This window comes from Triturus cristatus, chromosome 3_1, assembly GCF_964204655.1.
Source record: "Triturus cristatus chromosome 3_1, aTriCri1.1, whole genome shotgun sequence".
NCBI lineage: Eukaryota > Metazoa > Chordata > Amphibia > Caudata > Salamandridae > Triturus > Triturus cristatus.
The window spans coordinates 728,538,812-728,554,816 of NC_140583.1; the positions used below are offsets into that span (position 1 = coordinate 728,538,812).

Genomic DNA, 16,005 nt, shown 5'->3' on the forward strand with positions numbered 1-16,005 from the left:
TTTTTGGTGCCGTCTTTATACGGCGCCAAAACAGCAAACTTAAACTCAGACGTAACATCATTAAACTTCTTTTGTGAAGGCAGAGAATAATCCCACACTAAGAAAATGGAGCAATCCCCCTCGTAGTTAGCTCTGGCTGCGTCATAGCGCTGTTTTTTCCCTAACTCTCAGCATGCTGCACCGAAACCATGCTGCTGTACAACACGGCTGAAACAAATTGACAAAGCCAATAGCTCTCCCATAGGCAAGACCTACTGGCTTTGCCAATGTTTATCTCTTTGTGTTACAGCCAGTTTAGCTTAGACCCAATTTCAAGAGTAAGTTGCCTGTATTGCAATACTTTTTCTATTTCAATGTTGGCGAACATCCAAGCCTAGCTAGTGTTCATTCAACCAAAACTCATCATTTGCGTTTGGTTGATGTTTATTGACAGGATGTTTTGTTTATTGAATTCAATAAAAATGACCGATTGCCTCTGCAGGCCAATTTTGTATTGTGGACAGTAATACCAGGTCATCTGCATTTATTAAGTGCGAGATTCAATGTTGTCTGAACTTCGGTGGATCGTCGGATCTTTGATTCAGAACAGCAATATTTGGCCCTTTAGTTCTTCGTAAATGCAGTTGGTTGTCCTTGAAAATTGTGTGTTGTGTTTTTCTGCTGTACATAATAAACGATTCTTTTTTGTCAGGATAATACATATTCCCCTACCTTTTGGAAGATGGAAGAAATCTGAAGAAAACTCACCTGCCACTGGTAACAAGGTAACTGTGCAGCAGGGTTCATCTGGGATGGTAGCAAGGATGCCATCTGTTGACCTGGTACCTGTACACATAAATTGCACTAAAACCAGAATGCTCCAAAAACAAAACCAACAAAAACAAACTCCTCAAGTCCTCCAACACCCACACTGCTTTTACTGTTGGCTGGCGGTCCCCAAGCCAGATGCGGGACCCACACAACTCCTGTCCCCAGTATTTACACATACTGTGAGGGTGGTGATGGCATCAGTACTCCTGTAGATCCCACTCACCGCAGCTTCCACTCTCCACGCTCAATCTGTAACCAGCACTTACCCTGAGAATCTCTGGCCCACCTCCATGCACTATCATTGCCTTACCAGTAGTAAGTTCAGCCTTGCCAGGATGTAGTTACAAAATGGTATGCCTTAAGGCCCAAGTATAGCTGGACACCTGCACCCTGGGCTCGCTGCAAGTGACTCGCTTGCTTTCACCGACCCAAAGATAAAGCGGGTTGCAGTGGTCAACCCTACAATTTGCCAGGGTTATAGGTTCAGCTGCTCATAGGTTAGCTGAGATACGCTGAAGCATTTTCCTCAGTAAAAGCACTTGATAAACCGATCAGGTAAAAAACTAAGCATTATTATGCACCAGAAGTGAAACCAATCAACCACCATACAACCTTAAGATCGAAACTGCTCTGAAAATCTTTCACACTAAAAACCAAGAACAGCTAACTCTTAGTCCTATCCAAGGGATTCCTGTTCTGCCTTTCAAAGCTCATGGCCAAAACTGAACAATGCAGTGATCTGGAAATGTTTACTAGAAGGTTAAGCAATAAAGAGGTGTTTCCTAAAAGGCAAAAACATAAATCACATATAGAAGTCAGCAGCAATGGAGCAAACCAAAGAGAATACAGCCGGTCAGTAAAATATATTTAGTTTAGGATTGCCCCAGAAATCGTGCACGATATACCATCACAAACAAATGACAAACATTTATTATCGATATACACACACAATCAGAACAAATAAAATAAGAGCACATATACATTCATTGAAATCCTTCAATGTATAAAAACGTTTATACACGGCAAAGTGCTAGTTAGATTAGTAAAGAGCACCTGGAATTAATGGGGCCTAGAAGGCCCCAAGATACATAACATGTAATATAATTTACTTCAACCTCTTATTCAAGTTATCCCAAAATACACAATGCTAGATACAGTATTTAATAAATCAAAATTATGATGTATCCCAATTTGAATGCAACAATAAAAAACACTGATACACTACTATGCAGTTAATACACATGGTTTAAAAAAAATCTCCCATACGAGCAGCTCCAAGAGACACGGTCCTGGATCAGGGGGTAGGCGAATAGCAACAAAGGCGTATTGCCTGGAAGGGCCAGAGAAAGTCGGTAAAATAAGTCAGTGAATTTAGTCATAACCCTTCTCAGTTTATTGCATGCTGTCACTGTTAGGGCAACATAAGGAATGTCTTTCAACTACATTAGTTTACTGCCACCACCACGAGGTTCCTCACTATATGTTGTTACGTCATTGGCACAACAAAGTTATAGCCAAGATGTAAGATCAGAGATGCTTCATATAGTAGGGTGAACACAATCTCCATGTAAAATGCAGCCCTCAGCCGAACACACATATTCTTTCTTGAAGCTACGTGCTTAGAACCCGGACAAAGTGCTTTTGCAAGTATTCCGTCATCATCATAAATAGAGTATAATGTTTCACCTGTCTCCTTTTGAGACTCACGGCATTATAGATGGTTGCTATCAGCTTATTATTTTCTAAAGGTTGGATATTAATTTACTTTTTATACATCTCCAAGGATCTTGACAGCCCCTTTAAACTGAATTAAATATCCCAGTATGAGCTTGCTGAGCCATACAAATGGAGCCTTGAGTGGTCCTGGAATGGAGTAAAGTGGCATGTGGAAAGTTCCCGCAGCGCCTTGGTCTAAGGATAAGCATTTTGTGCTAAAGTTGGGATACATTGGCTTGACAGATGGTTCTGCAAATTTCATGGTATTACAGAAACACAGGACAAATAGTCAAGATGAAGTGAAGAGCCTCCGAACTGCAATAAGTCTGCACTTCTCAAGTCGTGTAAAGAACTGAGGACTGATGCTATATACTAGTGGTCACGAATAAAGCATAGTTTTCCTAAGTGGGTCACATTGTTGGTAGTGGAGTATTGAAAAACGTGACTGACTTCACAATTTGTTTTGTGCAATTTTTTTTAACAGAATTGTAGAAAGCCAAAGAATATAGAACTATTCTTTTTTACTTTTTGACAAAAAAAACCTTAGCACGTTTTGTCCAAATTGATTCTAAATCGGTATTACTGTTTCTTTCAAATGTTATACATTTTAAGGTGGTGTTGGCAACAATCTTTCTGAGCGGTGAGAGTCAATCAGTAGCTTTGATTGCAACAGTACAAGTCTACCCTCACCAGTTTGGGTAAGGACACACCTGCCACACTTTACAATGAGTTTCTCAAAGATGTTTTCCCTCAACACACTTCGAAGCCATTATTTTTATATTTTTTAAAGCAAAGTCACAAATTCTATATGTGCGGATGAATATATATGTGATATCACACAAAAGGTCGAATACCCTCTCAACTAAAATGAAAGCGGTAGCCTCAACTTTACACACGGCCCCATTATTGCAGTACAATTCAATCACTTTATAGAGCTTCGCCTTTTGGCTTTGGCAATCCTCTATGATCCTCCTGGGAGACTGGTCAAGACCTTCATTACATAGATATGGAAATGGTAAAGAGATACACAAGCTCTTGCCCAATTCACCTTTAAATTATGCATAAGAAAAGAGGAGCGTGCTCTCAGCATTGGAACCACGCAGCATTCGCAGGCTGCCCAAAGAGCGACAAGGAAAAGAGCATTTAAAAAAAACACAAAAAAAACTACTTCGGCGTAGTGGCTTGGATGACATTTTTCAATGAATGTGAAAAAGGCTCATACATTAACCTGATACAGCTGAGTAAATAGAGCACCTGAAAGAACCATTGTAGTTCCGTCTTATCCAGTGTGAGGCAACAGCCTGCTGGCACATAAGGTCAGGAGCGTTTTGTGTTTTTTTTTCTAATTTATGATAAACTAGGGCTACAGGAGAATACATAGTGTAATTAAAAATCCTAACAAAGACCAACCAGTCTACTGGTCCTCTCGTTCAAATAACCATACCATATGACAACTCTCTACTCCTCGGAGTGTTGTAAACTTCAAGCCTCCAGTTTTCGGTGGTGGCCGTTCTTTCTCGATTGCTGCCGCACTTCTTTTGAACAAATTACCAACACATCTCCAGCTTGCTGATTTAATACGTACAAAAACATACAACTCGTATTATTCCATAAATGTCTTCCTTTTCAGTCCACATGTATTTTTGTCATGTTATCAGTGCCAGGAGGTCCAAGGGTGACTATGGTGCACTCTATAAACCTATTGTAACCCCCCCCACTCCTACAGTACAGTCACATGGAACTGACAAAGTAATCCTGGGGGCCAAATAGTTTGCACAATATACCTAAATGCAACAAATAGCAAAAAATGCATTGCACTCCTGCTGGTCACACTTAAGGTCATTCTTATGGGGCAGGGCTGCATAACTCACTCCCGCCACCGTGGCTCAAAACTCTTGTGGTTAAACCACATTAGAGATATTGCAATTTCTCGCATTTGATGTCTCTTGGCCTGTCTTCATCCCGTTTCAAGCGCATGAAGAACAATCAGGACCACCGGTGACCGGTTTGGAAGCCGCACAATTAGTGCCCTTAGTTTGCTGGCTTTGATAAGAATGCCTCCTGTTATCCTTAATTACAGGTTTGTTGTCTGCCTGCTGCACCCTAATTCATCCTACAGTTTAATCCAAACAGGGAATATGTACCAGAGGGGGTATGGAAAGAATGCCATCTTTTATTTACGAAAGCCAGGCTGTCTCCCACGCAGCCACACTGGGATCCTAATAAGTCACATAATAATTGACTGTTCAGGAATAAAGTGGAATGTTGAGTGCTTATCACAATCTTGAATTTGCATTGTGCTCACGAAGGACAGCAATGCAAAGAACAACCCTCCCGTCATGCGTTCGTTCATCGCATTCTACAGTTGCTACATCTGTGATGCTTACTTCGGATCTTGTTTCAAAACAAAGGAGTACATTTCAAGAATTTACAATACATTTGATGTGTAATGTCATTTTTCCTGAGAGAATGCTTCTTTTTAATCAGTCAGCATCTAAAAGAGTTATTGTTGGCCTGCAACTTCCAGTGGGATTCCATAATCAAAACGTATTATCCTGAGTTGGGAAGCTCTCTTACTTTCAAAAGACAATCTTATTTGTTCAACTCACAATTCCTCGAGGAGCAGTGGACAAGGGACTTGCTGAAAGGTAGACTCCGACCAGACTGGTTGTCATTACAATATTCCACAGTCCGCCATTGTTCATGGTTGAGTGTTTGGAGTTCGATCTGTCGGGAAAGCTGCAGATGAGTTTCTGCTTGATACACTGCACGTCCACGAGGCCATCAATATATTTTAATTTACACGATCGTACAGACAGGGTGAGAATGGGGATGCCCAGTTGGTTTAAGGATATGTCATGATTCTTGTGTACTTCTTCTGGACCTGCCCTGGACTGTTTGGTGGCTCGTCCCTGCAGCCCTGAGTATGTAAACTAGCAGGAGTGTATACAAGAAGGAGGAAGGTACTCTGCTGTCACTATGTCGGTGTATTCCATAGAGCTACAGGCCCCATTCTAGCTCAGGAACAGCTGGTGATTTCGAGAGAAGGAAATGACGTCGGGAACAAGTAACAGCTTACACATCTCACGTGGATTCAAGGAACAACTTAATGGCTTGTTGCTTTGCTCTGGCCAGTCTTCATCCACCAGCGCATAAACAAGATCCTTCATACATCTTTCAGTACACAAATACTATGAGAGCATTTTAATTGTGATTGATTCCGACACGATTGGGTGCTCTGATTCCAATTGACCATTACCAAACAGTGATTATAGCAGAATATTATTAGGACTTTGATTGGGGCACTGGATTTGTTTCCAGTAGAATACTTTGGATGATGCCCCCGTGGATGTTTGCAAATGATGCCAGTCTTGCAGCTGGAGGGTCTCAGCCAACACATTAACGTAATATCCCAGCTGTGCTCAGTTGCCACTCTCTGATCTCAGCCTCGGGACCTCGTATGTTCTCCATCAGTAGACTGCTATAATATGGCGCCCTTATAGATCTCCTTAGGACTTACCACAATCGCTAGGTGTCAACATCATTAGACAATTACTGCAGCTATTAATATTCTAATGATCTTCTAGATGTTCGCATGTGCACCAGACTCCACATGATAGAGTTCCCATTTCTTGTCACCTGTTTGGCCTGGGGAGTGTTCTTCTTATTCAGACTGTGGCTATGGCACAGTGCTTGTTGCAGCTACCCTAGTCTTGCTTACTTCCGGTTCATTATACATTTTGTACCACACGAGAATGGTAGATACTTCGTCTATGCCTTCCTGAAAATGTCTGTGGTATTTCATAATTACCGGGTGGTGTGAGGAGGTTAATAACAAGGTTAAAACCATGTAGTCACGTTTTAGCACAGAGCACCAACATTAGATCATGGCAGGGTTAGGCTAAAGCAACCGCGGCCCGTGCAGGTAAGAGCGGTGGGGCTGGGAGGGGCGGGAATTTCGACGGACGATGACGAGGGAAAAATATATTAAAAAAATTCCCCTTGTCATCGTCCGTCAAAATCCACCCCCACCGCTCTTACCTGCTCAGGCCGCGGCAGGTGTATGGTTGATACTCCCATGATCCTGCAAGGTTATTATGAGAATCACACTCAACACACAAAGGCGTTGGCACAGTCTCTGATAGTTTCCTGGTCCTACCTAGCTCTCTCTCGGAGTTACTTCCCCCTGATCCAAGCCTGTGACAGTCTTCATTTTGATCTGCTGAATGTAACCAATGACCAGAACAGCAGAAAACTTTAGAATAACTCGCCTGGTCATACTCTAGAGTTAAAACACTCCAATAACAAAGTCTTTGTGGATGTTTGGTTGGTCCTACAGGCACTTGGCCTTGAGCCACCATCTTTAGACTAAGGCTAAGGTACACACTGCATGGCTTCATCTTTGGACCCAGCAGAGTTCGAGGGGTTTGCTCCATTGCTGAGGTATAGAAGAGCCCATGTTATTGCTCTCAGGACATGTACAGGCCACTATCACTAAGCTTAGGCTTAAGGAGCTGTCAAGTCGTTGCTCATCTGTGATTGGTTGCTAAGTGCATCTAGCCCTAAATCTCGGGTACAGCACAGTCCTGGCAACTCTTTGTTCTGCCTACTTGGTTTAGCTGCCTCAGTTCTTGAAGAGATGACTCTGTAGTGTACCCTTGGTGCCTGGGATTCGATTATCATACAACAATGTATACTTCTGTATTGACACGCGTATCCTTGATGCTTTCCAGCACTGGTTCCTTGTCTCCAACTCCTAGGCTATGGCAGAGACTTCAAAAAGAATCTTTTGGTCCTGAACACCCTCTTGCTAGCATCGTCAATATAGACTATAGCAGCAGTTTCGGCATTGCTATTTGGTCCTGGCCATGTGCTAGTTGTGAAGCATCACTCCTAAACCACACCTAAACAAAGGTCTTCATGGCTATTTTTGAAACTGGGCCCAGCTCTCAGTGAAAGTCACCAGCCCTACACCATTGCAATGGCAGAGTCCTCATTGCTACTTTCTTGGTCTAGCCCTACCCTTCGAATGGACTCTGTGTACTTTTTCTTCCCAAGCTCAATGATGCTTTCAATCTCATCGGCAATGTCCTGTCGTCCGCTTTCTTCCATGGCTTGGATGAGCCTCTTGACACAGTTCTGGTTCTCAGTATTCTGCCTAGCCCAAGCGAACAGCATTTCAACGATCTGCTTGTCTAGATCTTCCCTGCAGAAGAGAAATACACAAAAAAATACTTTACTCATGATGAGGGTAAGGTGAAAACAAGTGACAAAAGTGACATTCTAATAGGGCTAACCGGTCACCTATGATTACCCATCACTCTTTTCCATGCCCCCAATCATTTAAGGTGAATCTCCATTTTCAGTACCACGAAAGGCTTTACAAAAATGCCAGCGTAGTGACTGCCCTCAGTTACAGCCCTTCCCAATTTAGCCTACTTGAGTTCCTCTGCTGACCTTACAACAAACACAAAATACTTTTTGTTCTCAGTCTGAGTGGATTTTGAGACCTTTGGGTCTATACAGCACTAAGCATAATCTCGAAGGGGCGGTGAACGGCACAGTAAAAAATATATTTAGAGTGTTTAAAGGAATGGAGAGGGTCATTGCTTTAGTCTAGATCATCACCTGTGTCTCATCAATGGTTCCAACTCTTTGGGTATGGCAAAATTAGCCCACCCAAGTTCGGTTACTCCATTAACAAACTCTATTTCTAAGATGGCATCTTTGTGACCAAAGTACATTTAAAGTACCCGAGAAATGAATAGATTAAAAGTATGAGCTGCAACCTATGCCCCCAGTTTACATCACAGCAGCAGGTTGAGATGTGAGGGGGCACGGAGTTCTCAGTCTTCACTTTCAGCCATAATCCTTAGGTGATGGGCTCCCTCCGTCAGCCCTTGGAGCCACAGAAGTCATGAGAAATCATTGGTAAGTCAATTTAATAAAAACAACAGTAAAAAATAAACTATATACATCTTTATGAACACGTCATTGAAGATTCCAAAGCAAACCAAAAGAGACTACGCAGCATGACCACAACTAGCAAAACCTCAATCTTCATGCCTACTGACGACTTATGGACCCAACCTTTTTCTTCCATTTTCACTTTCCCAACACTTCGATGGATTCCGTTATGTCTTCTTTTCATGTGTTTGTATTTAAAGAACAACCTATGCTACTGTAGCCTGCTTCAGAAAATTTGGCATAGTCTCAACAAATTCCAATGATGGGCTGCTATTTACACAATGGCATCCTTGATTCTTTCCAGCTTTGGTTGCAAGTCTCAATGTATTATGCTAGGGCAGAGACTTCAAGACTATGCTTTGTATTCTGGACAACCTCTTCTCAGAGTTGCCGATAAAAAATACAGCAACACTTTTGATATTGCTTTTTGAGCTTGTTGGGAGTTATCACTCCTAAACCATGCCTATGCAAAGGTCAGCATGGCTGTTTTTGGAACTGGGCTCAGCTCTCAGTGAAACTCATCAGTCCTATCCATTGCAATGGCAGAGTCCTCATTGCTATTCTCTCTGTCCAGCCCTACCCTTTGAATGGACTCGCTATACTCCTACCCAAACTCAATGATGTTTTGAGAAAAAAAAAGATTCTTCCTCTACCAGGAACCACTCTGGGCATATATCTCTGGCGCTGAGCATAGATGTATTTGTGGGTTTCTTTGTGAAACATTTTGAATTCTATAAGTGACAGAAAAAATGTAATCTTAGTTCTCCTTCAAGGGAATCTCTTTTGAAATCAGAAGCATTGAATACTACAGCAGATACACGGATAACTTTTTAATTTTTTTATTTTTATTAGCCTTACGTATAATACAATACACAGGAAACGAGCACATAGGGAAATACCATTAACCAAATCCAGAAAGAGAAAGGGAGAACAAGGGAACACAAGTAAAAGAAAAAACTCACATTATGTAATGTAGACAGTGAAAGAAAAACAAGAATAATGATGAACTTATAGATATCTTGGTAAACATAAACTCAAACAAAATTTGTATTTAACACAGTTGTAGTCCCACTGAATACCAGACCACACCCGTTTGAATTTTCGCCAAGAGCGTGGGGCTCTTGGATCGTTGCTGGGATTTGCCGAATCCCAGACGGTTGTTAGTGAAGCGCAGGCATTGCTTGATGAATTAGAACAGTGTAAAAAGAAGCATGTTCGTACCACCTTACATGCATTAATGATGACCGAATATTTAAAAAAAGATGTTATACCTGTGGGATTACAAGTACGTAATGTTCCTGTGATTTTTATTAATGATCCTAAGTTCCGAAAAGGATTTAGCCATATTGGAGTGACATGTTCACGCCATTGGCTTGTGCATGGCATTGATACGGCCTTGGAACATAGTAAAAAGGAACTAGAAATAAATGCTGATTTGGAAAGGGGGTTGAATGAGGGTGATGTGGTAAATGGAGCTAAAGCGGCCCTAGATAAAGTCAATAGGACTATTCTAGAATTTGAAAATTTGAAAGAAATAAAAAAACGAATAAAATTCAAAAAGACATAGCAACTTTTAGTCAAATAAAGGCCCATCCTTATCTACAAGATGAGTTTTATTCACAGCCAAAAACTCAATACAATGAGAATTATCCTACATGGGGTCGTTTTAAGAATAACAAGGCCATCACTTTTTCTGAATCATCAGCAAGTTCAGGAGATGAATTAGATCAAAATACTAATTCCAGACTGGGACCATCGGCAGCAGGTTATAATCCGCCTTCTTTTTTAGAACAATGCGAAAGAGGAGGGAGGGGTCGGGGGAGAACCAGGCCACCCCCATTGGAATTTTCCGTCGGGAGAGAGATGGACCCGTCGGAAATTCTATCAATGGGGCCCACCACAATAACTAATTTGCCATCAGTTGGGATTGTTTCTGTAGTTTCATCAACTAATGCAGAGTCGAATATTCCAAACCCTGAAACAATACCAATTTTTAATCTATCTGATCATTTATTGTCTATAGATGAGATTTCTCTTTTGAGTAAGGGTTTGAGTTTTGTCCCTACTGAAAAGTCTTCTCTTTCGAAATCCAACTTGAATTGTTACAATTTTTCCGGAAGTTGCGCCTGAAGGCGTTCTTCTTGGAACATACGACTAATGATTGCTTTAATCCCTCTGGACTGAGACCACTTTCAACTTTTAGTCCACCTACTAGTAAAATGCCGGTCGAGTTGTTGGCCTTTGAGTCTATGGTATTGAAAGAAGTTTCTAGTCTCAACAACAACTTTGAATATATACCATACAATATTTCCTTAAATGAACGAAAAGCTTTAAAAACTCTAAAACAAAATCATGATGTGATTATCAAAAGTGCTGACAAGGACGGCGGGATAGTTGTCCAGTCTATTGACAAATATAAACTGGAGATTAAGAGACAATTGAGTAATGTCGCACATTATCAGATTCTTAAAACGAATCCTTTGTTGGATATACAGCAATCCATACTAAGGATAACAACTGATGCAAATACAGCTGGGTTTCTTAGTAAAAAAGAATTTGCCTTTTTGAATTTGAAGAGCCCTAGGACTCCATTATTGTACACACTCCCTAAAGTGCACAAGGATTCCATCAATCCTTCAGGCCGACCCATAGTCTCCGGCTGTGGGTCGGTCTTGGAACCGTTGTGCAAATATATTGATTTTTTTATTAGGGATTTTGCCACTAACACTAGGAGTTATGTCCGGGATAGTGGTGATATTATTGTACAATTGGAGGAAATTACATTTAATCCTGATTTGGAATTGTTGGTATGTTTGGACCTTGAGACCTTATATACCAACATTTCTCAAATTCAAGGAATTGAAGTAATTAAACGTATTCTTGATACACGTCCAGCCCCTGGGGTAGTACCAACGGACTTTATTATTGACGTATTGACTATTTCTTTGACAAAAAATTATTTTGAATTTGATGGACATTTTTATTTACAGACGAAGGGCACTTCCATGGGGGCTTCTTATGCCCCCAATTTTGCGATTTTGTTTGTAGACGATTTTGAACAAAGTTTTGTTTATGACTGTACAATAAATCCATATTTTTCTAGCGTACGCCACTGGCGACGCTATATAGACAATATTTTTTTCATTTGGACTGGAAATAGTTTGGGACTGACAGATTTTTTGAACTGGTTAAATTCTTGCTCAGATGATTTGAAGTTTACCTTTAACTCTAGTAAGACACAAATTGATTTTTTGGATTTATCCATTGTGCCGCATGAAGGAGGATTAACAACTAAACTCTTCACCAAACCCACTGCTCGGAATACCTTACTTGAATATTCCAGTAACCACCCTAGAGGTCTCAGGGATTGGGCAGTTTCTGCGTATTCGTAGAAATTATTTTTTTTAAAAAGATTACTTTGAGGAGGCGGGCAAACTATTTGAGAAACTACGACAACGAGGGTATCCGCGCAAATTAATAAAATGATCCATGAAAAGACGTGGTATAACCACCGGGAATTTTTGCTGACCCATAAGACTAAAAAACAAACCATGAGGAGGATCCCATGTGTCACCACATTTGGGACTAAATGTAACCGCTTTTCGGCCATTATCAAGAAACATCGGCCATTGGTGCTGTCCACGGGCATAACAAATGAACAACCACTCTTTTCTTATGAAAGAGGTAAAAATCTCTGTGATCATTTAGTTCGAGTGGCTTTACCACGGACAGAGACACCTAGTCTGACTACTATGTGGGGGATGAACAAAATAGTGGGTCATTACAGATGTGGCGGCTGCCTAATGTGTGATTCTAGTTTAAATACTAAACAATTTGATCACGCCAACATATGTCATGACTTGAGGGAACACTTAAATTGCAATACGCAAAATTTAGTATATGCAATTTGGTGTCCCTGTAATCTCATATATATTGGACAGACGACGCAAAAAATTAAAATACGTTTGGGTCAACATAAGAGTCGCATTCGTTGCAAGACAGAAAATGCACCATTGGTGTCTCATTTTTTAGAAATGAACCATGCACCTTCAGATTTGCGATGGCAAGTCATCGAAGTGATACATACACCTTTGCGAGCTGGAAGTATTACTCCCATTTTAAATAAATCTGAATGCCGTTGGATCCTCCTCTGTGATAGCATAAATAAGGGTTTGAATACTACGGAGGAGTGCCATTCTCTAACCTTTGGATAAACCCATAATTTGGTGCTGTACCTGCAAGGTGTTGAACTTCTTATGTAGTTAATATGACATCTATATCTACAATTGTTGAAAAGACTATGGCATGTGATTGTTTTAAGAAAGTTTCTACTTCTTTTCTCTTTTTTCTGAACAATATTATTTACGAATATTATCTTGTACATATAACTGTACTTGATTCTTAATCAATTTGATTGATTTCTTTTCAACTTTTGGAACAATTGTTAACAAAATTATAAGTGTGTGAATTTGCGGTCTTATGTACGGTTAAAAAACCTTCTTTTTTTAAACAATTACAATGTGTAACGCTGGAAGATCTACATTTAATTTCATATATGTGTGCAGTTCACGTATGTTATACACAAAAAAACTTTATTGCTGATGAAAGTGAAAATTGAAGAATCCAATTGTACTGTGCTAATCAAGTTTATATTTTGAAAATGCTGTATATTGTTATTCAAAACTTTATTGATGACAAGTATGAAAATTGAAGAATGTAACTATATTTTGCAAATTAATGCTATTTGTTATGTATTCACTAGTATCTTAATCACTTAATGCTTGCGGTATTTAGTTAACTGACGATAAAATAATGGTTGATGTACTTATATATTTTCACTGGTGATGGTTCTAACAGTCCGGATTTCACTTTTCTTTGATTTATGCTTTTAATTTAAAAATGACGCGGATGTGGAGATTTATAACTGAAGTTTCTTTTCTCTATCATCTAAGTTCTCGGTCTGTTATTTGATAGGTTTATTTTTGATGGCAAAATTCGTTGATCTAGTGTTGTTGGATATGGTCATCTGGTATAATGACTCCATTCAAAGATGGCACTAATTTAGCGTGCCTTTTGCGGAAGTCCTTTCTCTGTTTTGCCTTCCGGTGAGAGCCGTGGCGTTTTGCTAAAAACGGGAATTTCAGTGGCGTTCTGACTAATGGAGAAAATCGGCAATTGAGTTGCAGAAAATCTATTCATTGATGGTAAGCTTAATTTTGGATTATCGAGTGAGGATTCTGGACTCACTAGTCGAGCCTTTCCCATTACGGAGTCCTTTAGCCCTTCACAGATAGATTCTTTATATATTTTTTTCTCTCGTTTCTATTTTAGTTTGGGAGTCTCTTCAAAAGAAGACATTGCAGGGACTTTGGCCAATTATAGCTGGCTGTGTATGATTTACCGTATACAGGTAATATATGTCTGGCAGTTAATCGGTTGTCTGTTGATAAAGTTTGGAATAGGCACTTAGCACGCTGTTTATAGATGCTTATATAGGTTTATGTCATCCCCTTTCTTTACAGCTATCGAGATTACAAGTTAAAAGAAGTCTGAATTTTAAGAGCTTTCTTGATTGATACTTTATATTCTCCACAAACATGTAAGTAACTTGGTCTGCGTCCGTTTGGTCGGAGGATGGTTCTGCTTGATTAGGGTACTTATAGATTTGTTTCCCTCTTTCCTGCAGAATTAAAGCTTTCTCCTGATATACAAGCATTAATTCACATTGTGCTTAAGATTAGTTTGAAAATAAAGTGAGTATGAGACAAAAAAAATTATATATCTCATGCACTATAGCTTTGAATTAAACGGGCTTACTTTATTTGGGTTCACATGATTCTTTCTTTTTTATCTGCACAAACCCCAATTTTTGTTGGGGATGGTGAGGTAATTTTTTCCTCTTTTCTTTACTATTGCACAAGTTTTCATACTTTTTTTATTTTTTAGGCCCTATTTTAATAATTAGATGGTAATTTTGTACCTCATAGATTTTTTGGTGAGATGCTCAGTTATCTACTTGTCCTGATGATGACCATGTACTTATGACAAAGGTCGAAACGCCGTCGACGCAACTGTGGCCACAATTTATGGAGGACACATTGTTTTGTGTGTTGTAGTTCCAGTGTTGTTTTTGAACTCCGACTTTTATGTAACCTCTGTTTGTGTATGCCATTTTGTCTGGTTTTATATGTTTAAAGAACTGTTATATGTACCAGCTTACATGTCTGAGCCTTACGTTAATATATTTTTATAAAGAATGTTTTATTTCTATGATTAAAATCGTTTTCTGTATAAGGGCCATATTCTTTATTTTCTATCCTTCACAATTTTTGAGCACTGTGTAAATTATATGTATATGTTTTATAATATGTTTATATGATGATTACTTTGCATACACTTTGAACCACTGTTAGGATACATTATTGATTGCCCCTGGTTCAGGTGGTTAGGGCTGCCCCTGTGGTGGTTAATTCTTGCTTTGGAAAGAGCCATCTCCATTTCGTATATTTCACGAAGCAGGACCCAAAATTCGTTAATGCTGTGACCTACTTTTTTAGTCCAAACACGAGCAATGCACAAACGGGCACATACCATTAAGATAGATACAAATGACCCCAAAAGACAACCTCGATCCTGTATAACCCCCAACACAATTTCCTTCTCTGTCATCTGAATATCATGTCCAGCCAACATTGAAAAAACATGATTAACTTTAAGCCAAAATACTCTCAACCCTGGACACGTAATGAACATATGTCGTAAATCAGCAGAATACACTTGGCATTTTGGACAGTGTGCCTTTAGGTGAAAGTGATTGATTCGCAACCCATTTGGTAATTAACTTAGGGGTATAGTATAGCATAAATATAACCCTGTGTTGCTGAAGTTTCAGATTAACCGATGATACTGCTGTATCTATAGTCGCCAAGGATACCCATATTTCATTACTAGTTATATCGGTTCGAAAAACCCGACTTAGCTTTGCTGCAATCTGTATACCGTCATCACTAACAGTAGCTAAAAGTTTCTTATAAGCTTTACCAATAAGCCCTCGGCCAGAAGTCTGAAAAAATACGGATAGTACCTCAGAGGGACTAGGTATCTATAATAAGCCCAGACCACTTAGAAAGTAGTCCCTAATTTGTAAATACTTAAAAAATGTAGTCTGTGACAACCCATACTCTTCTTGCAAAGCAACAAATGACTGAAACCCTTGTCCGTCATACAGCTGGCCGAGCTGTACTATACCCCTGCTTAGCCACCTTCTTCCAACAGGGGCATGAAATATCTCAGGTAATGTAGGATTTCCCCTTAACATAGTATACACGTGCAACTTTGAAAAAGAATATGCCTTAGAAATATCTTGCCATATCTTGACAATGTCTCTAACAATCTTAAATCGAACCCTCTTGTAATAGTTGGGGTCAGTAGTTTTATATAACAGAAACCTCGCATCAGGGCCAGATGCCAATTGATAAGAAAGCCAGATACTACCACTATCAGGTCCCTTAA

At 39.8% G+C, this 16,005-nt stretch overlaps 1 protein-coding gene across 4 annotated transcripts in view; it reads right to left on the reverse strand.

Moving 5' to 3' along the window:
- Window positions 1–1,722: 1,722 nt before the first annotated feature.
- The window catches only part of PIDD1 (p53-induced death domain protein 1), a 332,716-nt gene continuing 318,433 nt past the window's right edge, over window positions 1,723–16,005 (reverse strand). For all 4 annotated transcript variants that reach the window (XM_085644874.1, XM_085644875.1, XM_085644876.1 and 1 more), the window contains one exon: window positions 1,723–7,732. In XM_085644874.1, coding sequence (XP_085501000.1) covers window positions 7,495–7,732 — 238 coding nt within the window. In that variant the 3' untranslated portion in view covers window positions 1,723–7,494. The remainder of the gene's footprint in view (window positions 7,733–16,005) is intronic.